Raw genomic sequence first — 27,265 nt, forward strand, 5'->3', positions numbered from 1 at the left:
TGTCATTAAATCAGCAGTTGTTCTGCATTAACCTGTTACTTTAATCAACTTTATGGAACTCCGAAACTAACCGGCTCTTATCAGGAAAACAGCCAATAAAAAGAGATGTCAGAGAAAATACTGGAGCAAATCGGCCCACCTGGAAGTGCTAAATATTATTCACATCATGCATCTCAGCGATTTTACAGTTTACCGCGTGTGAAATATTTATCTACACATCTTGAATTGTATACCCGGCAGACCTCAAAGGACAATTCAACTTCCGATAGAGTAAGAAAAATAATCCACGATGTCTCATTGTTATGTGTATTCTATTTTTATTCTATAAATACCACTGTGTTGCTTCACTTCTGACTGAGGCCTTGGCTGAATATGACATTTGACAATTTGATCTCTCTCTCTCTCTCTCTCTCTCTCTCTTGGTTCAACAGAACGGCGAGGCGTCTCTCTTTGAGGTGAACATCCGTTACGTCGGCGGGTTGCTGTCGGCGTACTACCTGACAGGGGAGGAGGTAAGATTAATAGATGTCTGTTATCCCTCTACTCTAGTGAGATTCCTCCTTTATCTCCAACTGGCACCTCTTTGAATGATGAACAGGCTGCCCCTGCGTGTGACAGCGGTGTGTTGGTGTGTATTAATGTATTAATGTGTATTAATGTGTCACCACAGTGCCCCCATACAGTTATCTCCTTCCATTAAAAGCAATTTAAGGTTGTGGGTTTTTTCAACCGAAACAATATTGTCTATCTAAAAACTACGAGGCTGATTGTTTTGAATTTTTACAAATTTTAACCAAATTTAAGCAACTTTAAAAAAAAAAAAAGTGTCAACATATGTCCATAAGTTGTGTCACAGTAATCAAGGACCTGGTGTGACAACAAAATGAGCGGTCCTAAAAATATTTACATGAACAATTGAAGTAAAGACATGGAATATCTGGTTTTAACAGTTCATTTTCTAGATATTTTCCTGCTATGAAAATATAGAAAATTCAAAGAAATCATAAAAATTAAGTCGTACTTCAGAGTTAGACTTTATTAATCCCACAGTGGGGAAATTTAGTCGTCACGGCAGCACAGAAACACAAAAAAGGTGCAGACAATATGAAAACATTTACAAATACGTATACATAAAATAAGATCGATAAAAATAATTATTTTAGAAAAAAAATAAGATCAGTAATAAGAAAAATAAGAGCAATGAATAAATACACACACACACAACCTTCTTTTTATTACTGTATATACATGTGTCTAATAATGAGGAGGTGCCAGATGTTAGAAAATGTACGGTATGTAAGAAACTTACTTTGTATGATGACTGCCCTTGCACATAGCAGCCTGTCACAGAGCCTTGAAGTCTGGGAAGCTGTTTATCCTCTATTTAAGGAGGCATTATACACCTCATGATAAATCCCAAGTTGTCTTATTTCCATGTGTTTTCTCAGCTGGCTATCTCACTGCCAAACCAGGTCAGTGTTGGAGTGTTTGTGAAGCTTCCATTTTTTTTTTTTAGACAGGACCTCTGTAGTGCGAGCACTGAAGCTGACAATAATCTAGCTGTTGATGGCCAGTGAATACTTCCTAAATGTTGGTTGGCTGCTGATAATCTTCTGTCTCTGCATGTATTAAATACAGAAGAGGTGACGTGTGGGTGCGACGGCTCTGAAGTTGTTTATATTGAAACTGTGCTGAGGAATGAAAGTAATAAAACACCTTTCGTTTGCTGCTGCGTAAGCAGTAAAGTAATGCTATTCAGGTAACTTGTAGAGAGGGATGTAGTGATTACCTCATTGCATTACCAGATCCATTGCAGGACTCCCCCTTTTTATATAAGTGGGTTTTTGGAGTATTGTGCACATGTCATTCACTCCATTTGTAAAAAGATTTTTTTCGGAAACTTAACCTGAACATACTCAGCCCTATGTAAATGCTGTGTTCATTGCATTTTCATTGCAGTATAAAGATGGTGCACAGAGGTGAGAGAGGAAAGATTAAATGAGTCGGTCAAATTTAGAAGGCTAAAGTGAATCAGTAATGTTTTCCTCTGCTGGAGAACCTCAGTTGTGTCCTTGAAGAAGCCACAGTTGCTCCAGTGAAGCCGCTCGGTTGCTCCGTGTTAAAGCCCGTGGTTATGATGGACAGCGTCCAGGTGTGAAGCGGTGAAACTTGACGAGTGTGACGTTCGGCCTTGCCAGAAGAGAAGTATGAACGCTCTGTAAACCTTGGCTGGATAAATAAAGGTTTGAAAATTGCCTGTGACAACCACACAGCACAAATGGTCCAGTTCATTATCAGTATATTGTGAAGTCACTGGAGGTCAATGTGTCACCATAATGAGCATCTGCCTGTAGCAGCCTCCTGGAGCGCGCACACGCACACACACACACACGCACACACACACACACACACACGCACGCACACACACACATGCACACACACATGCACACACTCTGCAGCTGTACAGTTTTGGACGCCAGTCAGTGGAAGAGGCTGAAATCTGTGCTGAAGCAGAATTAATGGAAACAGGATCCAGTGACATATGAACACTCAGTCGCTTTAATGGACATTGATTTGCAGGCCGGGCGAGCTGAGGGAAGAGCAGCATAAAATTATCCACCACTGCTGGATGAGTGAAATATGAATACATTACTGGAGCAGAATATATTGTCGAATCCATTATTCCACATTTGCCTGCCATTAACGCCATGCAGAAAATATTCTTCTTCTCTCTTTACTGGTCCACGGAAACTTCTATATACGTCATCGATAATGATATTTCCTAATATAAGTGCGCACGAGGGTGCAAAGAAAGAACAGTGTGTTCTCCATGAAGTTTGAGCTTAGTTGTTTAGGTGAAGAAAATCTGTAACACAAACACCTCACTGCTACCTTTTACATCTTATTATCGTCCTTTTTTAACCTCAGTCGATGTAATTAGAGTCGTTATCCATCTCTGCTGCCCCTAAGTTTAGTTCAAACGACTGCAATCCTCCCTCCACATGCTTTTTTTTTTGCGTTTCTCACTGTTTACAGTCCACCATCTTTCTCACGAGATGGAGCACACCGTCCCAGTTTGCTGACGGATGCATCAATACCCTTTATCTCGGCGTAGATATCCATCACATGACTTGCTAGTGTGCTTTCCGTGAAGGGTCTCAGAGAGTGAGATTTATAGCTACCTGTCCCCCCACCTCGTCTAAAGTCCCCCATTAAAGGCTTTTCCTCGGAGTCTGCTGTTTCATTCGAATGATAAAACCAACAGATTGAAGGTCTGTCACTGACTCAAATCAGCTGAAATACAGTGTGGGAGAATATTACGAGATTGTGGGTCCAGTTTGACCAGAGGACACCGGGCAGCTGGTGCCACTGTAAATGATTGCCGGAGAGGAGGTGATGATTATGGCTCCTTGCGGGACACAGTTTGCTGGAGAAGTGCTTGGAGCAGAACAGGAGCAACACCTGACCATTAATAACCTACTGTTGTTTTGACTGGGTGGGACGTACTGTTTATGTGTATCTTTTCCTTGGCGCCCCAAAGGGCTCATGGTTGGTCTTTATGGAAGCAGTCTCCTGCATTAAATGACTCGTTCAAATGGGTCCGTCCGCCGCCTCCCCTCTCTTTCATCGTTCACCATCAAACAGTCCCTGGCCAGGCCACATGGCTTTAAAAGAAGTGTCAATTACTGCGGTGTTAGATGTGTGTGTCCCGCTGTGGTGTGTCTACCTATACGTCCAATTGTCTATAAGTTAGGGATGAAAAGTTATTTTCATTACTGAATTCTCTTGATGTAATTTTGAATTAATAAAACGTCAGACATCAGTTAAAAATACCCATCACAATTCCTGAAACTTTGCCTGAAATCACCCCTTTGTTCACTTATTCACTCTCAATCAATAAATGTTCACTCAGTTGTGAGCAGTATGTTGAGACTTTTGACACTTGCTAATAATTGTCATTTTGTGAATTCAATGCTGATGTGACCGGGGCCTTAATAAGGGCTGGCATCATTCAAAAAGTTTTGATACCGGATCCAAAACCTTAACTTCAATACAAATTTTATAAAATCCATTTGAACAAAAAGAAAATGATATTACGCATTATAGTACCAGTCTTTAGTTTTCATGCAGTTTAGAGGGGGTGAGTGTAAATTGGGTTATTTACTGCAGCGACAGTTAACAGTTGTTCCCTAAATGCCTCACGCAAGTTATTGTAAGAAAATACAATTTACCAATTTCCTTCTCATGTCTGTCATTTTTTGCGAAGAGATGCTTCCGGATTCTTCACACAACTTAGACAAATATGTGACCAAAAACGTTTTTTAAAAATGAAATCCTGAGAGATTTACCTAAACTAAAAGTGATTTTATCTGCATAGACGGGCTGCCGGAGTAAAGACTACGAATGCTAAATGCTGTTGCTCACTGATGGTGATGAGATTTGCTCTGGCAAAAACATTCTTGCAGAATAGTAGATCATACCGCAAAAATTTGGTCAGTGACGTTAAAGTATCAAAGTTTGGTACCGAGGTCTCGCATTGACTCTTGTTTATAGTACGTCATCTTTTTCTGACGGTAATCACAATCATTGAATTTGTACTGTATTCACAGTATATCAACTCTTTGAAGTAAAAGCCACAAAGACCGACTGCTGTCCTCATTCTTGATTGGAAATCTTTTTAAACACCAGCTGCAGTTTACCTACACACACACAGAGGTCAGAAGAAGAATCCAGATTGCTTGTATTATCTGAAGAACTCCAAGAAGAAAACAAAATTGTCTATGTAGAACAAGACAAATCCTCAGATTTGCAGAATGTGAATGCAGCAAATGTTTTGCAATCTTGATCCATAAATTACGTTAAATATTGAATGGATTATTAAACAGTTGTCAGTTATTTTTCTGTTGCATTACTAATTTATTATTTCCTTTTCTCAGATATTATAATATACTATGCATTTCACCCTGAACACCTCCCTGTGGGTTATCAACATCTCTGTTCCAGTCTGTTTGTATAGTTTGTTGTTTGTCTCCATGCATACAAGTTAATTTGCATGCGTGTCTCTTTAGGTGCCTGTGCATATTGAATGCACCTCTATATAAGCATGTGTGTGTGTTTGTACATCTACCCGACCTCAATTCTCCACAGCTTGCGCGCGCCGCACACCTGCTTGCGGTCGTCTATACGTGCCGTGTTTTTTATTTATCTGTGTCCATTTATATGCATGTAAACGTGTGCGGGGATGAGACTCTGTTGCCTCATCGCCTTCCCTTTGCAAGAACAGAAAAGAGGGGGGGGGAGGGGAAGAAAAGAAGCAGGGGGAAAGGAAATGAATTCAATCAGCCTTGTGTGAAAATTGCCCGTGGGCTGAGCTGAAACAGCAGGGAGTGAGGGAGGAAGCAGCCGGCAGAGAAGAAAGACTTGTGTTCATATGCTCATCAGGAAGGGGAAATAGGAGACGGAGAAATAGAGTAAGAGTGATCAGGAGAGGTGAGGAAGACGCAAGAAGTGTGTTCATATGCTGATCAGCAACTGTGAGAGTGCAGGAGAGGGTGATGCTCCACGCATCACCCTCTCCTGCACTCTCACAGTTGCTGAGTTAGAGAGACAGAAAGAACTGGAGGATGTCATAAGAAGTAGTTATAGGGAGGCGTTGAGTCCTTCTCGTGGTGCAAAGAAAATAAATGTATCCTCCATTTTATTCACAATCTAATCAGACAATGCAGGAATACTTTTCTATGCGTTTGCAAAGGAAACATTGAATGTTTTGTTACACAAACAAAATATGTTTGGGCATCAGATAAAACCTCTACAAACTACCTTCACTGAAACACTGTTCTTTATTAGAAATAAATTTGATTTCCATGGTAAAAAATGCAACGCCACATGTACTAGTTAAAGGCTAATTGACTTAATTTGATCATTAAACACACTGTAAACTGGAAGAACCTGCAGCTCAGTAATAAACAATTTTATTGATACGTTTTGCTGTGGCTACCTGAAAAGACAAAAGTCATAAATTGGCTTCTTTTTACAACCTGGCCTCATAGTTGCATCCTCCGCAGAGGATTGTAATGTGTGTTAGCTGTGAAACCATCTGGCTGATTTGTCATTAGATATTTGGTCACATGACTTCACATGACAGAAACAGATTTGCTCGTTAAAAATGATTACTTTCATTTTCAGACATGACCTTAGTCATGTGTCTACGTTAGCTGCATATAAAAATCCGTTCTGGTTGTCATTTGCGTAAAGGGAAAATGTAAAGCACGAGTGCTACATGAATAATAGTGTGCGGTAGGACTGAACATAGTGGAGGAAAAAACTGTAAAACACTGGCTGGATTTATGGCAAACTTTGTCAAAAGATGGTTATGCTACATTCTCATGTTTGTTTGACCAGTGACAGTCTGTCAGCTCGGTGCAGTTCTGAATATAGTTTTCCTGTGTTTAAAGAATCTGCAGCAGGTGATGGCAGACAGACAGCTGTCAGTCCCTCCGTACATGACAGACAGGTGTGCGCACATGCACATATTTTATTTAGATACATAAACAGAGTGAAAATGACTCCAGCTCAAGAGGTATATGAAAAGGGTGACAAATGTTTGTTACGTGGCTGTAAAGTAAATTAAAACTGCATGACACAGTCGTACTATAGCATGTCGTCCAAATTATGAAAAAAAGTCATGTCGTCCGAAAGCCAAACTATCACAGGTACAGTGGTGCAGTGGTTAACACTGGTACCTCTCAGTGAGAAGGTCATTGGTTCGATTCAGTCAAACCAATGACTGACGTGTGTCTGGTCCAAAAAATGTCATGTTGGTAAAATTATAAAAAAAAAAAAAAAGGTCATACCGTCATGTCGTCCAAAACATGAAAAAAAAAGTCATACTTTAGCATGTCGTCCAAATTTATGAAAAAAGTCATACTATAGTATGTCGTCCATACCAACTGTGTACCAACTTTCATGAGTTTTCGAGTATGTTTAAGGCGGCAAATAGGCAACTCTTTTGTAAGAAAAAAATAGGGCTTTCGCAGCATTTGGTGCTCGGGCCCTAACAAGCTAGCAACAACAGCCCAAGCTAAATTTAATCTCGAAACATGCAAAATTATTTCCAATCATATCCAATTTTGTGATAATATGTATTATGTTTATTTGTAATCTTCGCTGGGTGAATTGCTAAATTGTCTAATTTACATTTATTGATTTCTGGGTCTAAAGAACATGTCTGTCAAAATAAAAAGATTTGTAGGCATATTTCTTTTTGTAAGAAAGTCAAATTTTCCTTGGAAAAGCCCCCACAGTCCCCTTGTGTGATTGATTATTTCTGTCAATGAAAGATCCACAAAGACAGAGAATAAGAAAGATAGAGAGATGGGGAGAAGAATCACAGGAAGAGGAGAAGAGATCCAAATAGGCAAATGGAAAGCAACAAGACAAAGGAAGATTGAAGAGACAAAAAAACCGCCAGCGAGATTTCATATTTTTGTTGTGTAGACCAGCCAGGATTAGGAATGAGACATTATAATCATTGGTAGCAGCCACATTATGAATCTCATTTTACTCTGCACAATCTTGTTAAGCCAACAAATAAAGGTCAAAGCACTCATTCCAAAAATACACTGTTTGCAAGACAATACAGCGCCAGATATCAAGGCATATGTTTTCTGAGAATTGAGACTGTGCCGTGGTTCTCCTTTGAAGGAAATAAGTACTTTATTATCTTTTTACCTGCTTATTTTTATTCTGAGTCAGTCATGTTACTGCCCGTTACAACGGAGGCACTTCATTCCACCTCACTTAAAGCCTTTTTGAAGTGTGGGAGGAACTGTTCGTGAACTTTAGGAGTGTGTGTAATGGCTACGAATCTAACCTTTTCTCCTCCGGGGCACTGGAGCTGAACACAGAGTTCCTTTGACACTTCAGGCTTTCCTTTTTTCACGACTAAAGTTCATAAACTTCAGTCTTGGTTTATGCCATGGGGGAGTTATTTTTTATTTTTATTTTTTTTGATGGCATCGTAAAATACCATAAATTTAGATGTGTGTTGGGGTTTTTTGTGAGATGATGAGGGGTATAATGTTTGTACCAGTCCATGTTGTTTTCCTTCTAATTCGGGTGACCCACTTCTGTCTCCAAATATGGTTTTATTTTGGGTCATAAGACACACACAGGAGAGTGCTCACACGCAGACAATATAAATATCACACACATCACATCGAGAAAACTCAATAAATAGTGCATTTCCGTCCTAGATGACAGTTTCTTTATTTGTCTCTGCTTATGTTTGTCACTGTCTGCATCATTAAGTCACATCATTAATCGACTTGGGGAGCTTCGTTGTCATGTGAGTCCGCAATGTGTGCTGCATGCATTAACAGAGGAACAAAGTTAGAGTGAATGATTTGACCTCTGCTCACCGGCTTGAGAACTAATGCAGCCCAGATTGATATTCATAAGGTGCCTAATGTCAACCAGAATGTCTTAAAACTCAATCAAAACCTTGCATGCAGAAAGAATATGAAAATGGTCTGTCTTGGTGGATTTTCCTGCACGCCGTTTTTTCCTCTCCGCGTCTCGTTCTTACAGCGCTTGCAGAAAATGTCCAACTCCCCTGACATTTTCTGTGGTAAAGCAACTGAATTTAAATGGCTGCACTAAGACTTATTTATTTTTTTATAATTGATATGTTTGAGATGAGATGTTTAAAACATTATGGATATATTGTTATTTTGAATAAATAGTCCACCCTCTGGGCTGCAGTTTTATTCTAGTGCATGATGGAGCCTGTGTGTCGGTGAAGTTGTGTTTTCTTGGGCTACACCCGAGTTATTTCTTGCCCTCACCTGTTTGAAATTTTGAAATCTGTGCGCCTGACTCCACTGTAGTGAGAAGAGCGGCTCAGCAGAGGTTACAGTGCTGTTTTGGTGTCGAGCATTACTGGAATCCGTGCTCGTGCCTACCGACCTGCTATTGCACAACACACTCATGTGCTGTACTTTGTAGATAAAACAAGCAACGGTTACATGAATGCATGTTTTTCAAAAGCTCACACAGTGTTTGTAGAGGATATGTTGGCAAATTTGACTTGGCGATAACTCCGGAGCTCCTGTTTTCAGATCATGGTTTTTTCTCCTATAATACTTTGGTAGAAAATAACAGAGCTATAATGTTATCAGCTCTTGGTTAAGGTTTGTCTTGGTCAAATACAGACGAGGTCCACAGTGATTTGAAGCACAAAAAACAATGTGTTTAACTTCTTTAACATGTAACTGAAATCCCAATCTTTTTCTGCCTTTCACTGTAGTAATTTTGTTGTCACAATCTTGACTACCTTCCTGTAACCTGCGTGGTGTAACATTGCCTTTGACTGTGAAATCATTGCCTGTCAACTAGGGATGGCCATTTCAAACAAAATTACTATTCAAAATGGCTTCTGAACCACCCCCCGGCCGCACACCTTTTACATGAACTTTTATATACAGTCCATACCGCACACACACAAACACATAAAGAAGGAGGGACTCACTTGCGCCGTAAACTCGGGCTCAACAAATGCCATCTAACTTCTAAAAGCCTCACCTTGAACAGAGCTGATTAGAAGAAGTCTTTATTTTCATCTTTGAGATGAGGGCCGTTGTTTGCGCTGCAGGTCCAACATCACACTCATTTCGTCTGGACCATCTGCTCGGTGTTTCACTCTTAACGTCGGTGCTTAGCCGTGAAAGACTTGTAAGCGTGCTCTACCTGCAGAGTTTGACTGAACTTCATCTTCATTTATGTTTTAAAGGACTTCCACTCAGAACTTTCTGACCGCTGTAGTCGTCTTTGCATGTTTCAGCTGTTCACACCGGGACATCTAATCCCTTAGCGACACACAGTTTTACCTGCAAAGCTTTGGAGCCTGGTAGCAACATGTTCTTCTTCTTCTTATGTTGTTCACTGGTGGCTGGTAGACAGCTTGTAGGTGAATTACCGCCACCTTCTGACGAGAGTAACGCATTACAATTAGATGCCGGTAAAAACAGGAGAAACGAGGAAGGAAAGAGGAACAGACTAATACATTTTAGATACTTTGCTGACTATTCGAATATTCAAAAATCATGTCCTATTCCCACTGTTAACACAATCTAAGCAGCATTTGTACAACATCACTGGTAAAACAAATTTGTTTTAAACATATTCTGATTTGCAGGCTTGTCACTAACAGATGGATGTTCCAATTTAACATTTTACTTAGTACTAGAGCATCCAAAAAAAAAATCTCCTCTCAACTAATCTAATTTATGATATGATTTATGCTCAGGAACATCGGAGTGCAGCAATACAAAGCACCCTGCTTTTAAAAGAACAGGAAACAAGTAACTTGCTTCGTCATGACCTATGCCAGGCCACACAACACCTTCTGGTATTGTTTCCTCCTACTTTGACCTGATTTCTATGCAAGCTGCGGTTGCCGCGCTCGCTTCTGGCCACAGTAGTACCCAAATGTCAGCTGCCAGGCCATATATACCTGCACCATGCTGCATTGACTGTGTGCTTTGAACTGTGTGCTACAGATTCAGTGACCGTAATGTTATTTGAATTCTTTCTTTGTAGGACCCCGTTGGTGTAATTATATTTTTCCTGTATTTATCTGCTTGGGAGAACTGTTAGTTGTGTTTTTTTTAACTCACTGTTTCTTGCAGATTTGTGCAGTAGCTTGGCCGTGTTTAAAGGCTGTGCTGCATGCATTGTTTGCTTTGAGGGCATCTCACATAATTCCCTGGCCTCATTTTGTCTCTGATTGCTGCAGCAGATCCTCATTGTTATTTCATTTCTGCCGTGCCCTGGTATCTCTTGGACTTCTCTCTAAAAACCTCATTCAAAATCACTTTTGCAGCAATTTCATTCTCTGAATCTGTCGTGCAGAAATCAAGTTCAGCATCCCTGCTGCTCCAGTCTGATTGTGGGAAACTTCCCCCATGTGTCTGAGCTGAAGCGGTCAGTCACTGCCCTTTGTGTCTGTCTGCTACTTTTCATTTCTCTCCCATCACCTCTGTGCTGTGACTGGGCATCCTGGTGTAAAGGCAGTGGTGGGCTGTAGTGGGAATAAATCTATGCCAGGGGGATTTTTTTTTTTTTTTTTTTCACAGTACAGTCGGTCACCGTATATGGGTAGCGAGTTTAATAAAGCTGAGCCTCAGTGGTCCAGGGAGTGCTGATATTCATCAGAATTTGCACAGAGAGGATCACTTTTCAGTTCTCCTTGAGGGAGAGGCACGGATATACTCTCCTGCCAGCTGAAGGGTACGCAGCCTTTTCTGACACCCCATCCCCCATCACACCGGCTACCTCTTACATAAGCTGTGCTGAGAGGCGAAGAAAAATGGGAAAATGAAATGTGGTTGAAATGGGAGATATAGCTCCTGCATGGTTAGCCGCTGTAGGTGAGGGAATTTTAGATGGAGTTGATAAATTGTGTAAATGATGCTGACCAGCTTTCAGGGGAACATGGGAAAAGTGAAATTCTCTCTTACAGTTTGTGCTATGTTTTAAATATCATGTGGCCATCTTAACTAAATTTGAACAAATTTGAAAAAGAAATGGGGTGTGATTGCTTCCAGTTTGTACTCAGTAATGTTAGCTTTGTGACTTCGGAGATAGCAATGTGACCACTTTCTTCCGGGTTAAAATAACTCTACAAGTTTCTCATAAATTGTCCTGACATTTCTGACAGACACTCACGTCTATCCCAGAATTATTTTTTTTGAATAACTTTGTTGATTTCTCCACTTTTACTTTAGCTCCTACATCAGTCAAAATTAGAAAATGTCCCCAATGAATTTGTCATTAGCCTCTGCTTTACTTTTTACTAAGTGCTAATGGTCTGCACTTAAATTACACCGTTTTACCGCAGCAGTCTTCCAGTCTCAAAGAGCTACTAACATGGATGTTAAAGTTTTGTTTTGGTCCTCGTTCAGAAACGGTTGCAACTGGTCTCAAAATATAAAGGTATTACATGTGGTCTGGCTGTTGTTTGTAACGTAGTATGTTTAAATGAATGAATCACGGTGTTGTCGCCAAATGGGAATATCACTATTGTTCTTCATATATGTTTATATTTTCTTAGACATCACATCGTATTTACTAATGCGTCACTAAATATCCTGCTCCTTCTGCAGCTGTTGCCTAATTAAGGCATTTCTGTAATCCATTTACACAGAGCCTGGTAGTTCAAATATCTATAACACTGAAGTCAGGCAAATATTATAGTACAGGAAGTTTAAATGAGGCAGGAGTGACCGTGCATGCTTGTATCACGTATGTGTGTGTTCTGCCGCCTGTGTGTCAACAGTGTTACTTGCTCCTGTATTTGATCTGTTTGTCTCCTTTTACTGAAGAGCTGAGAAGTGGTCTTGGAAGAGATTTCATTTCCTCAGATCAAAGTGGATCATCATAATCGTACGGTAACCTGCCGCGCTCCGTAGTTCTTGCCGCAGGCTTAGCCGCGAAAAGGAAAGCTCCCTATCCCAAACCCCCATTCTGCTCTGTGTACAAACACCTAATCCCATTTGTGCAGAGTTAAAATAACTGTGCTCAGCTCAATCATACACCTTTCAGTTTTATTATGGAATTAAGAGGCACTGCTGCCGCTGTAAGAACAACGTCTCATAACCAGCAGCTAACACATCCTGCATTATAGCTTGTTGAAATGTTATATGCATCAGAGCGTACAGCTTATTTAATATTTGTTTGGGCCGTGTACAGCGCGCTAATAATAACTCATTCACTGAATAAATCTGTCACTCAATAATAAGCTCGCAGTTTATTTTCCAGGCCTGCAGCCAAGGTGAGCTTTTAAGGATACGTTTCTGTAACTGCTGGAATTATTACATGATTAAGAATGCGAATAATGTTTTTTATGCTGTGAGAAAAACACAAGGTCCTTTTCTCTTTTGTGTCGTCGCCCTTCATGGGTACTAACTTTTTCTCAGTGAGTCTGTTCATTTTCTTCCTGTTTAAGCCCTCCAATTAGGTTTTTTTTTTTTTTAGCCATACATAACATTCCTGCTGGAGTAATTGGACTCAGTCTGAGAGAGCTTTGGCATTGGACCAAATGAGCTCAAACATCAACCGAAGCCCTGTTGAGAGACTGATGAAATTTTGGTGGGGTTTTTTTGTTTGGTTTTTTCACAAGTCATGCCAGTCAGAGAGGATGTGACACAGGCCAAACAAATCAAATCCAGGGGATCATTAGGCCGTTCTTAATGATGTCAGCCTTATTGCATGCTGGCCTGAGGGGCCTTATTTATAGGCATCAATGCTCCTCTCTGTCCATCAGCAATTAAAGGAGAGGAAAGCCTATACAGTATTTGTGCCTCTGAGGATGAACTGAAGACATTTAAAACAACGTTTCCAAGTATTCGAAATACACTTTTCACAGACAGCGAGTGCTTTGTAGAAAAAGAGTTCTTAGCTGAGAAGTTTTTGTTCTTCACCAATGGCAAGCCTCCCCTATTGGATGTTTTTTTTTTAGCCCTGAAAGACGGCAGAATTTGATTTCGTAAAAGAGATCCCATCATAGCCTCAGTACACTATACAGCATTATTTAAAGGGTCAACGAGCCGGCTTTTAACAGTGAAACTATCGATCCTGATGGCTTTGCTCTGCAATCAATGCTTTCCTGGAAATAGAGATCTGTGTAGTCTCTGCTGATTTGTCACTGTAGCGACTCGGTGATGTACAGAGAGCCAGTTGTTCTGCAGTCGCAGTAAAATAAAGAAAAAAAAAGTCCCTTGTGAGCTACCAAATTGATTTAAAGGCTGCGGCTTCGGATTGTTGAACCGTACAAGCGCTTGTTTTCTTTCATATTTTCACGTCATATTTCTGTTAATTCAGAGTGATTTGTCAAGATGTAAGCAGAAGTAGGTATAATAATATCGAATTTGCCATTGGGATATGAAGGAGTCCACAGCCAGGCTGAGTTTTTTCAGGCGTCTTGCCTATTATTATGCTGAGACTGAAAGGAAACAGAAAACATTGAAATTTAAATTGATAGCATTTGCTTTTCAGGCTCCACAACACACACACACACACACACACACACACACACACACACACACACACACACACACACACACACACACACACACACACACACACACACACACACACACACACACACACACACACACACACACACACACACACACACACACACACACACACACAAATACAAACACACAAACACAAACTGTGGTTCATACTGCCAAAAATGCATTTTGAATTCAGACAGTGTTGGCCATGAATGCTTTTTATTCAAAACAAGACCCCATGGAATTGGTTTGGGTGGCGGCCTCTTTAAACATGAGCTTGAGAGATAAACGTGTGTGCCCGCGTGTGTGTGTTTGTACAGCTTCTCGTGTGTCTGCGCGCATGTATTGTGTATTGTTTGTTTACAGAACAATAACTTTTCCCCAAATATGAGAGGTGCAGCATGTTGAATATGATGTCCCTCTCTCCAGAAACATCAACAAAGTGTCACAGCAGGAGGGGATGGAGAGGGGAGGGAGGCAGAACAACGACGTTTGTTGACAGCTAAGTTGATTCGTAGTGGCTTTTGGGTCAAGAGGAAAACTTGTGCTGCGATATTGCCACAGAGGCAGCATGACAGCAATATGAAAAATTTTCCAATTTGGTCTACAAGACTAAATCTGTCTTCCTGAATTCCATTTTATCTGATTAATGTCCCTTTGGCATCCCCAGCGCTGCAGTATAGCCCAAGCTGCCGCGGCTTTTCAATTCCAGATGTAATTGAGTGTGTGTTTTTCATGAAGCTGCGATGGCCATTAATTAGGTACATAAAAAGCAGCACATTAATTGTGGGACAGGTTAGAAAGTTTACATGCAGTAATCAATTAGATGATAAATAATGAATAAATTCTTTCCATTTGCTGCCTCGGGAAATTCAATTATTTATCATCCTCATCTTCCCTTGAGGAACGTCTGTGTAACAGCTCAGGTAAATTATTGGCTCAACATCCTCACCGCAGACGACTGTAGGTTTGTGGGTGGAACAGCCAAATTGCACACGTTAACACACACACTGGTACATGTAGAGTCTACATTGTAGACTAACACACACGCATACACACGCATTATCGTGATCTCTGTCAGAGGCGGCAATTGATCTGTTTCTTCATATTTAGCGTAACACAATTAGCTAATGGGCCGGGCCTCTAAGTGAGCACGCGAGCAGAGATTTGGAAACGCTCCCCACGGAGCCGATGATTGGAGGAGGATGAATGGGCGTCGGGGTCGGCCCCGCTGAGCCTCGCGCTTCCTCACCAACGAATAGCTCTTTCCTGACTCAAATGCATCATTACAGCTGCGGTGCACGCCCTTTTGCTCACTGCGCGGGTAATGGAGCCCAGTCTCGCTGCTGGGACGTCCTTCAGCCGTCAATCAAAAGGACGTGTCCAGACATCAGTTCCTGAGAGGTGCAGTGCTGATAAACTGTCTAAAATTTAAAAAAAACAAAACGATATTGAGTTTTTACCAAATTTACGGCCGTGACTTGAAAGATTAAAAAAAGGCTTTGCTCTATTTTCACCTGTTTTTATTATATTTCTGTCCCTTTTCCTTCCTTCAGCTTTATCTTCTTTATCTTCTTTATCTTGGCTGTGGCTTTGCTCGATGTGTCGCTGCCAGCTGAATGCATGGCTTTTCTCTTTTCCCCCTCCCTTTGTATTCTTCTGGATTGGTGCTACTCTTAGTTGCACACAAAATAAGATTGCCCAGGGATACGGGAGTCAGCTCACAAACTCCACCTGAGGTAGTTACGCTTTGCTGTACGTCTGAGGAAAGAGGGGACGTAAACAGAGTGTCCCCCTGGGCCTGTGGGGGAGTCTGTGTTCACGGCACGCCTTTGGCTGGAAAAGTCCATACAGCTCAGTGTTTGGGTGACATCGAGTTCTCTCTCTTGATCTTACTTCTCTGCTTCTGCGGGCAATTAACAGTGCGGCAATTATCAAAACATGATGCTTAATAAACTGAGCAGGACACATTCGTGCCCTCTCTCCGATTTTTGCTCCCATTCGGTGACTGCTTCTGTCACGGTATCTCTTGAATCTGAGTTCACGGTCCCTCATGGCTGAATGAGCAAAGCCATTCAAACAGAAACACTCCAAGGCTTTTTTCAAAGAAAGCTTCCTTCTGTACACTGCTGATAAATTATAACCCTACGTTTGGCATGTAAATGAAATATTGTTCCTTCCCAACTCTTTTATCTGCTATTATGAATCTCGCAGCTTTTTTTTTTTTCCATATCGGTTATCTGTTGCAGTGCTGCAGTCTGCCGGGATGAAGAAGAAGTGAGATTAAAGAGAAGACTCTTCTGCAGCGATTTCCCCTGATTGATTTCTCTCAGGCTCTTGGCAGCTAGAATTATGATTCCTACTGTGAATTGATCCCCTTGATTTGATTCTCTGCACGAAATGCTTTTAATACTCACAATCCCATGGTGCAGTCGGGCCGAGTACGGCCATCGTTTGACTGATGGCTCACTGCAGCTGTTGACATACAGCTTGTGTCGCACGGCTCGTGATCGGCCTGTGTAACTGCCTGCAACAGAAGGCACCATCTCTCCGGGTGGTCTGATTGAAGTCAGAGAACACATTTAGTTATGGCAAGCACAGATCGCTCTTTGAAGGCATCAAGAAAGGTCTCCCTTGGAAAAAACACACACTCAAAAAAAAAAAGAAAACAACAAAAAAAAAATCAATCCTGAGTGTTGTACAACTGAAGCTTGCAACAGTCGGTGTTGGGGTTTTGAAAGAAACTCACCTATCAGTCACAAGCCAAGGGCTGAGCTTGCAGTCTGCCTGCCTAGTCATGCAGGAAATACAATATCTGTGTGGTCACACTGTGCTTTACAATTCCAGGAGAAGCTTGTAGTGTAGAGGACACATGTTTTTAATGGCAGTTGGCAGCTTCATATTTACAGGTAGACACACACAAGCTGCAGCTTTTTGTTACGTACAGGCTGCGCATGCACGAGTGATATAAGTTCAAAACCTGTAATGTGTGTTAAAATCAAAACCACAACTATAACTGCACTACCGTAAAGCTTGTAATGTCAGAGGATTTCAACTCAACTTTCTGAAACTCAAGGTTGTCATTGTTGTGTAATCAATCAATAAATGTATCATTTTAATGATAAGAATTTAATTCCTAACTATTCAGATATAAATCAGTTGTTAGTAGTATTTTTTTCAAGCAAAAATGCCCAACATTTATTGGTTTCAGCTTCTCAAGTGTGAGGATTTGGTATTTTCTTTTAATTATGTGATAATAAAATGAATATTACTATAGGTCTTATCCTATTGAGATAAAACGAGCATTTGAAGGCATCAGTTTGGGTCTGTGAGAGGCATGTTTTACTCTTTGGAGGCTATTTTATGATCCAAATGAGTTATCAAGTTGCCACACAGCAAATAATGTTTATTAATAAGTAAGCTGATATTATCAGTTAACATTTATTTTCTGTTTTGAGTAATTTAGTGTTTTTTTCCCTTGATTAAATGCTCATAAAATTTTAAAAAGGGACTAATGTTTGCAATTTCTCAGGTCTTACCATGTCCGTTTGTCCAACCAACAGTCCAGAAATCAAAAATATATTCAGTTTACTATAATAAAAGAGAGAAACGCAGTAAATCCTTATGACACCAGAAAATATTGGAGACTTTTGCTTGAAAAAACAATAAATGACAAAAACAACAAATCGTGTATACATCCTCAAGATGTATTTATAAAATAAGTCATTTGTTGCATTCTTATTTTAAGGTGTTTTTGGCCGTACATGAGAAGAGTGTGTGTTGGTGTGTGTGTTTTAGCAGTGGGAACACCTGGCAACATGGCATGCCAAAACACAAACACAATGTGAGCCACACACTCACACTGTTTCAGGGCTGTTATATCTGATTACATTACATCATACAGGTGTTGTTTGTATTGTGCCCATCCACTCTTTATTCATATTTGATATCTTTTCTTTGAATATTTAAGAAAAATGCACTCTACCACTATTTGCATTCCATGGTGATACGCTAATACAAACATTTATCATACTAAACGCTCAGGCATTTACCGTAAGTGAAAATTGCTTGTTAAATTTGTATACAGCTCCCATTTGTCCTTTTCTAGTTCTCCTTTGCTGAGTCTCTTTTATTTTTTTTGCATCTGTCTAATGTTCCCTATGTGGCTCATTAACTTGATCTCTCACCCCTGGGAACCTTCTCAGTGTAACCTGCCTCCTCGAACTGAGAGTTGTTGAGCTCTTTTTCAGCTAAAGGAGAGTCATTTACTGTCACTGCTCAGAGTTTTAAGGACAGGAACTCTTTCTTTTGTTACTTTGGGACAAGTGCCGCAGAGCATGTATGACATTCATATCAGGCTCTATTCTGCTTCCTTCTGGCCGCTGTAATGTACAGTTGAAGATGGATGCTGATTTGACAAAAAGGAGCTTGTATTCACTTTCTCTGGTGGCCCTGGCATAGTGAACCCATTACTCTGAGCAGGTTAGAAATAGGATTATAGAGTATTCTGACAGTCTGGGGTGAAAAAGACTTTGATGTATTGGTTAATATGTATGCAGGCTTAAGCTCAGTTCTGGGCTTGTTCCCACGTGGAGTTGTGTGTGTGTGTGTGTGTGTGTGTGTGTGTGTGTGTGTGTGTGTGTGTGTGTGTGTGTGTGTGTGTGTGTGTGTGTGTGTGTGTGTGTGTGTGTGTGTGTGTGTGTGTGTGTGTGTGTGTGTGTGTGTGTGTGTGTGTGGATCAGGTATTAATATTGCTGTAAAGAACCTGGTCTTTTCTGGAAAGTAGGACAACTGCCATCTTTGCTGGAAGGTATTTAATCACCAGGTGACAGTAGCCAGGTGGTAGATGTCACATTTAGTGGGTACAAATACGGTACAAACGAATGAAACCTTAACGTGTAAGGGCCTGGATTTAGCAACACTGACGAGCTTGTATATAAATTACACTCGCAGAAATACACAAAAGTATTCACACACACCACCTCATTAAAAGGAAAAATGGTGTCTTCTCTATATTGCCAAGCTGCTTCAGAGGACCGTACATGTCTCATCTTACCGTACACCTACTTGCCTGCTTTCACCCTCCATCTGTTTACAAACTAGTAGGAAACAGGACATTGATAAGAATCATGTTTTTCAGTTTGCTCATAATTTCTTAAATATTAAATTTAATATGAAACAGGAGGCTGCCATTTTTTTTTGTTTAAAAGTGTCTCAAAAACATTGTCCCCGTGGTTTCATTTTGTTTTCCTTCCTTCCTAAAAAAAAATGTAAGCCTGATCTGGTAGTGAACGGCACTAAAAATGTTCTTGTCTTTGGATGTAGACCTGGTTTTACTCAACGAGGAGTTTGCAATCGTTGATGTCAGTGACCAGGGCATCCGGAACAAAGAACGGCTTCACAAATCAACTCTGTGCATTTAGACAGAAACATAGTGAATTTCAGACGTGGCATGATTTTGCACAGAATCAATAGAAAGACGCTGAGTTGGAGACTTAATTTTCTACAAAGCAGCGCAAATTGGAGCAAACACTCGTATGCAAGAGTTGTATTGACAGAAGCTCGATTCTGTTCATTCATGGCTCCAAGCTGAAAGGGTGAGAAAACTATTTACTGTCTGCTTAATTTTGCCTAATTGGTGGGCGATTACTACAATGTGTACAACAAGGTGAAACTCTACAAAATCATAGAATGCCGTCCGGTTTAATTTGTAGAACAGGCTTGCAACCTCTATGGGACATTAATATAAGGTGAATAAAATCTCTAGAAAATCAAGTAATCCATTATTTATCAAGTCATAATGTCCAATATTAGCTTTTTCCCAGCTTCTCAAATGTAAATGCAATGCAATTTAAAAAAAATTCCCCTCGGGGATTAATAAAGTAAATACCTCCCTACCTACCTACCTACCTACCTAAATATATTTTGGTTTTCAACGTCGACTGGACAAATCATTTTTCATTATTCTGTAACATTATATGATTTAATTATTGATTAAAAAGTAGGCAAGTGTACCAAGGAGCCAATCTGTCTGCTTCTAATGGACTAATATATCGGCCCATCTCGACATGTTAATCAGACCCACACTAACTGGAAACCAAAGGCATGTACAATCTGCCTAAGGATCTTATGCTGCTCTACAACACAGCGAGAGACAAGATAAGAGTTGATTATTGTTCCGAGGCTTTGTTGATTCAGATTCTTATTGATCTCTGGTTCCAGTTCTTGGCGTAGTATTTGAGCACAAAAGAAAGAATAAAGTATGTTGACGGTTAAAAACACGCATTTTCTGCAGGGCTGTGTTACCACAGACAAAAAGAAACGTCCAGGCTGCATAAATGCTTGAAGACAAAACAATAAAGCCACAGATATTACTGAGAAGGTTAAATATTCTCTGGTAACATTTTCTCAGTTGTGCAAATTTCCATCCATTATTTTTCTCTTAATAATAAACCTAACATATTTGATGTTGACCAGACAAAACTGTTAATCTGATATAATCATTTTGGATCTTGAGAAATTGTGATAGGCATTTTTTTTTGCATTTCATCTGCAATTGATGAACTGAATGGTGAAGCAGGAAAATAAGATGGATTTTAACTGACAATGTTAAATGAGGTTAAATTAAGCTAATATCAGATTCAGCAGTTTATTTTAATTTTTTTCAGACTAGATTGTGGCTGAAGCATGAATAAATTAAATCTTTCTTTCCACCTTTAATCTGTGATTCTTGTAGATAGGTAGGTTAGTTGTTCCAAACATCTTGGAAAACTTTCCACAGTTCTTCTGTGGATTTAGGCTGATTTAACTTCTTCTGTCTCATGTATTCCCAGACTGACAGATGTTGAAATCAACACTCTGTGGTAGACATACCATCTGTTGCAGGACTCCTTGTTCTGCTTGTCACTGAACCCAGTTCTTTATTCCTCTGGCTGAATTTTTGGGGTCGTTATCAGCCTGCAGAATGACTTTGTGACGAATCAGACGATGGTACTGAGTGATGGATACAAATATAAAGTAGCTTCAAACTTTTGCACAGTACTGTCCATGCTTGGTTGAATACTCAGGAAGTTTGTACTTCTGGCTCTCCATTACTCATTTCCTATCTTTCACTGCCTCTTACAAAACTGCACACACACACACACACACACACACACACACACACACACACACACACACACACACACACACACACACACACACACACACACACACACACACACACACACACACACACACACACTTCTGCAATGAACACCGTTGTGCATCCTGACATGAGCCTGCGATTTGAGATGGCAGGTGTCAGTCAAATGTTCCCATTAAGATGAAAATGATGAATTCACTAAGCAGTGTTTGACAGGGTGGAAGTTGGGTCAACTGCTAAACTGGGTCTCACACTGACATTTTCAATCAGTAAAGGACTTGGATCATTCCTCAGTATCTTTCAGCTCGAGGTTCTGCACAGTGCAGCAAAACGAATACATTAAATTCTGTATTCTTTTTGCTCTGAAGCCATAATTGGACAATTTACTTGTCGCAGCTGTGAATTGCTGTAAATGTAGCCATGGCGACTGGAAGAAAAAGCTGAATTCCTGACGCCAATTATCTTTAGTCATTGTTATTCCCAAAAGTGCTTGTCTGAGAAATTTCCGTAACCTGATAAATTGGGAAAGTGAGTTCACAGTCGATCCCTCATCCTCATCCTCTTCTTTCTTCCTCCGTGTAGCCTATGGTCTACCTGTATCCATGGCAACCTAGAAGGCAGACCATTATATGAGATGAAGGGAATTGGAAGCCAAGAGACGGGGCATATTTGTTTTGATGTCTTCACATTGCATAAAAGAATGTGGCAGCTATTAACTGTGTCTACCCATAATGCTCAGGGACACCTCACTGCCAGCGGCCACTTCACTTTCCCTTCTCTTTCACAGCATTGTGACATTTCAAAGAGCCTCAAATGTCCCAAACCAGAATGCATCCGCCTCATCTTTGTTTCCTCGTTTAAGATCACATTGTCAATGTCTTTGAAGTCATCCTTAGTTTTTTTTATTTATTCCCATGAAATGCGAAACTTGCCAGTTTCTTTAAACGGAGATCGGTATGACCATAGTCCACGTCAGACAAAGATGGCCTAGATCAATAATAACGACCTCTCCAAGGTGCTGCAAAGTCCATGTAAGCAGCAGTGGGGTGGACGGAGGGGTCAACAAAACATCCAGGACTACTGTTCCTTTTTCAGACTTTTTTTTTTTTTTTTTTTTTTTAATTTAAAGCATGGCCAAAGTGTTCATTATCATACAAAAAAAAAAAACACACACACTTTGTCCTTTAATTTAGAGGGCATATGTTTGTTTTCTAACTTTTCTCACACCTTACTTCTATCTAGAGAAATACTAGACACATTCAGTTGTCCCCCCGTGACCCTGTTCAGGATAAAGCGGGTATAGATAATGGATGGATGGATGGACATTCAGGTGTATAGGAAATTCAAAAAATATCAGGTGGGTTACTTTAGTTTGTTTAAGAGAATTTGTTTGGGGAATAAACTCATCATTGAGGGGACTGTGGACAAGTCAAGAAAAGAGGGCATCACAAAATGGTGATTCTGCAAAATAAGTTTGAGGTATATATATATTTAGTAGTTACATTATGCCAGACAGACAGTGTACTAGGAATCATTTCATATTGCATTCTGGCAAGTTAACTTATGGGAATGTAAAAACAAGTCTTGATTTCAGTTTGGTCCAGACCAAAGGACCAAGATTTGGTCCAACCTGGTCCAACTTCCAAATGAGGTGGTTTCGATCCAGATCAAGCTGAACCATGGTTTGGTTCATTTGCAGCGGGAAAACACTCTTTGGATGGTGAAAACTTTAAGACTAATTACAGGAAGTTGAAGCAGGCTATTGTCACACATTAAATAGAAAAAAAAACAACCATAACAGAAGTATAAATGAGCACTGGCAGCTCATGCCAAAAAAAAAAAAAAAAAAGGGGGGGGGGGGGGGGGGGGGGGGGGGGGGGGGGGGGGGGGGGGGGGGGGGGGGGGGGGGGGGGGGGGGAGAGGAAGGCGGATTTACTGTAAGTGGAATTTGATCTGACAAGAAATCAAAAGTCAACTTTGAAAATACATATACAAATACTGAAACCTATGACTTAAGAGAGAAGAATAAGTACTAATAGTAATGCCATAATAATAAATGTACAGTGGCAACAAAATTAATCTGTTCATTAATTGTTCTCCGCTCAAACAGAACAGGTTACCGACTGAATTAACAACGTACCCATGTAAGACGCACACGGTCTACAAACCAATCATTGTTGAGTACAAGTACACAGATGTCTCATGCAAAGTCCTTTAGTGCATTTACAAAATTGAAATCTGAAACTAAAAGTAACTGTATCAAATGAACAAAATGTACCAAAAACATGAACCTTGGTTCAAACTTTCAGATGTGAAAATGCCTTTAAATCTGATCGTGCACATTTATCATTCTGTTAAACACCTGAGTGAAGTAACAATGAGCACAAAACATACTTTAAAGTATTAAGTCATTTATAAGAAACAAGCACTTGAACCAAAGAAATCTACACACTTTAGCTTGTAAATTCATGAATTTTATCTGATTAAGGTCTGAGAACTAAAGTGCTTTTATTAAAGTGAGCACAAGTGATGAAGTCTGATTTTTTTTTAGGTCCTTCACAGTCAAAACACTGTTGTTGTTTTTTACCAACAAATCTCAAATCTGAGAAAAGTAAGAAAACAATTCAGCGTCTTGCTCGCCACGTTAAACGTCTTGTGGCTGCTCTAACCCCCTCAGGTTGGAAACTACTGCTCCAGGAGACCACATGAAAAAAAAAAGTACTATAATGCTTGAAATTACACATTAACAGACAACAGGAAACATCCTCACTTTTCCACCCGACTCCACTTGTTTCCTCCACATCATTGCCTCAAAGTGAATCCAGACATTTCTCCAATTCTCTGAGGCCAATTCCTCCACTGTTTCTGCTCCCCTTGAGTTAATTTGCCATCTATTCCTCTTCCATCATCCAAACTGGTTTTGGAGGCTGACAATGGGCCAATTCTCGGTAGCATGACATTTCATTACTGCCAAGAATTGAACACATGGTGACCTCCACTCAGTTCCCCTGCTACCACATCAGGTCAAAACTTCCTCTCTCCCTGAGAAAAAGCTTTATATATATATATATATATATATATATATATAATTTTTTTGTTAAGCCAACTGTGGCTGTGGCTGCACAATCACTGTGCTCATAATGATATCAATCAGAGACAATCATGGTGCTCCCCTTTGAAGTTGCATGCTAATTTGGGCCTTAATGATCCTCATCTTTGGATGATTTTGTCGCCAGCTCGGTGATTGCATTGATCAAGTTAACCTACGTTGTAGCTCAGTGGGGGGAACATGTCTTGATTTGCCTGTCAGACGCTCCTGGGGAGAAAATGTCCTCGCAGCTTCAAAGTGGAGGAGTTAGCTGAAACTGGCAAAGGCTAGCAGTGACTGGGCAGAGTGCCAGTATAGTGGGGCTGGGAAGTGCTTTCTTTTTGTGCCAAACAGTGTTTTGGCACCGTCCATATCCTCACATTCAACCCATGGAGCACGGACATGAAGTCTGGCATTCGCTCAAGGTATTGCACTGAGAGAAAGGAAGAAATACAACAAAAAAAAGCTATCTCTCATGTTTCTCCAGTCACCAAACTTTTCACCCCAACCCTTCTCTTCCTCTGTAGCTGTCTCAGGTGGGTAGACACACAGTGAGCTGGTAGCAATAGTGGACAATACAGTGTAATCAAATAATTTACTCAAGTAGAAGTAGCAGTGCCACTATGAAAATACATGTAGATGTCTGGCATTCAAACAACAGACATGTATCATAACAAAAATATGTATAAAAAGATAAGACAGTCATTATGAAAAACGGCCCCTTTTTTATCATTATATAATTTTATATATTAGATTCTGAACATTATTGATACCTTGGCATCAACATACATTTTAAGGTTCTTGCTCAGTGACAGGAAGCAAATTTCAAATACTATATCTATATAGTATATCTATATATATATATATATTGTTGGGTAGTTAAGTTTCTGAAACAAAAATTCACTAAGTGGACCATGGCGACATTATTTTGTCTGAAAATAATTCTATTAAGTATAAATAGTGTTTTTAAATACAGAATAAGGCAGATTGCTGGACTAGCCCAGAAGGGAACATGAATGACCACACATACATTAAAATAATAAGCAAAGAAACTATTTCCTATAAATGTAGCGGTGTACAATATATTTTAAAATACAAGTGCCTCAACACTTTACTAAAGTGCAGTATTTCAGCTAATGTTTTTAGTTACTTTAGTTACACGATAACTCCGGCCTGAATGTCTATTTACTCATAAACTATGACCATTTAAAGGGCTCCAATAGTTCTCACTGGTTTAGTAAATGTAATCTAATTCTGTTGTGGAAACATAAATTATACTGAAACCTGAACCTACAATGTGTGGAAAGAAAGTCAACAATGTCTGAGTGTCTGTAAAGTTCAAGAATGAGAGTAAGATGAGAGAAAGAAGTATAAAATAAGATGAGAAGTAGGTTCTTTTTTTTCTTTTCTTTTTTATAATTAAGCTGTAATTGGGAAGCCGTGCAGTCAGGTACAGTTGCTGTCAGACACTCAGGCCACTTAAATTACAATCCACAGGTAAAAAAAAAAAACTGCTTCTCCTTTCTGCACACTTGACTAAATCCAGACATTTAATGGCCTCTCCTAAGTTTTTATACTTTGACTTTTTAGGTTTGAGTGAGCAGTTACGGCGCCCATGTAAGCGTCTGCTAATTGGGATGTTTCAGGCGACGGGAAATTGTTAGATCAGTGGTCTAAGAAGTCGCACTGAAACGCAAAAACAAAGAGAGAAATAGAAGGCAAGTGACAAACAAAGCTGTGGAGAGACGGCTCATAGCTGCCAAGCAGGTAGCTGCCCTCACAATGTGGCACTTCTGCCACTTCATACTGGGAGCACACAGGAGCTGCCAACTACCGCTGATCCCGCTTTTTCTCTCTCGCACATAGACAGGTGAGCTATTCTCACATGCCACAACTCTTTGAAATAAGCCATCGCAGTGCCAGTTGCTGCTGAAAAGGAAAGAAAGGAAAGGGGGGGGGAGAAATGTTACCTTCTGTGTGGACATTACTGTGGCAGGAGTGACAGCATGCCTTCCCAGGAGACACCTTGGCTCTACTGTTGTCACCACTATGGACATGGCAAGTCCCTGCAGTCCGGTGAAATTAATACGAGCTGACCAGCAGCCTGGTCTCTCGGCCCTGATGGGGACAGCGGGCTTATTCAGGGTGACAGAACCTGCGACTCGTCCCAGCGAAGCCTGGGCGTCCTGACTGGGCTGGGACATTAACAAATGCCACTCTGCATGAAGCCCTCTCTTGATTACAGCTGACTTTGGCTTGGGGAAGTGGGATTGCCAGGCCAAGGTGACTTTCACAAAGCACAAACCTGGCCAGAAAAGTCACACAGTGTCTTTGCAAAGAATATAAGCACATCTATACATTTATTACCCTGGCAGTTTAAAACGCAACTTTACTGACACACATCCACTCTCCTCGTCCAAGCAGGATTTGCTCTGTTGTCACAGAAAGGCAAATAATTTGTAATGTAGCGCTGTGCTAAGCTGATTGTTTCCCACGCATCAATAAATAACATTTAGACATCTGAGTCCCAGCCGAGGCCCAACCACTGATCCACATAACGGCACTGGCTCTCAGATGTGACAAATCCAGCCAACGTGCAGACAAGCAAACACTCTCTCGCACGCGCGCACACGCACACGCACACACACACACACACACACACACACACACACACACACACACACACACACACACACACACACACACACACACGTGCATCCTTGTGAGGACCATGTTTGCAGTTCAGCGTTGTTCTGCTGGCTCATCGATTTCAGGACCCCCTGATGCGATCAACAGCTGTCCCTCAGTCGAGCGGCGGGCTGACGGCTCTCTGGTGGCGTTCTGCCTCAGTGTAGTCTGTCAAGGTCAGATCTCCCCTCCCCCCATCACAGGCTGTCTTTTTGTCCACATTTTTACACCGTAATGTTCTTCACAAACAGCGGGCTGCCTGTGAAT

General features: G+C 40.6%; 1 protein-coding gene across 1 annotated transcript in view; it reads left to right on the plus strand.

Moving 5' to 3' along the window:
- Positions 1–27,265, plus strand: part of LOC138623970 (mannosyl-oligosaccharide 1,2-alpha-mannosidase IA) — a 188,048-nt gene that overhangs the window by 129,345 nt on the left and 31,438 nt on the right. Inside the window, exon 4 of the mRNA XM_069703790.1 lies at positions 432–512. Within this exon, the coding sequence (XP_069559891.1) occupies positions 432–512 (81 nt within the window). The remainder of the gene's footprint in view (positions 1–431; positions 513–27,265) is intronic.

This window comes from Brachyistius frenatus, unplaced genomic scaffold (genome assembly GCF_029030835.1).
Source record: "Brachyistius frenatus isolate BFR_SWC_R1_liver_20210118 unplaced genomic scaffold, ASM2903083v1 Contig_48, whole genome shotgun sequence".
Lineage (NCBI taxonomy): Eukaryota > Metazoa > Chordata > Actinopteri > Embiotocidae > Brachyistius > Brachyistius frenatus.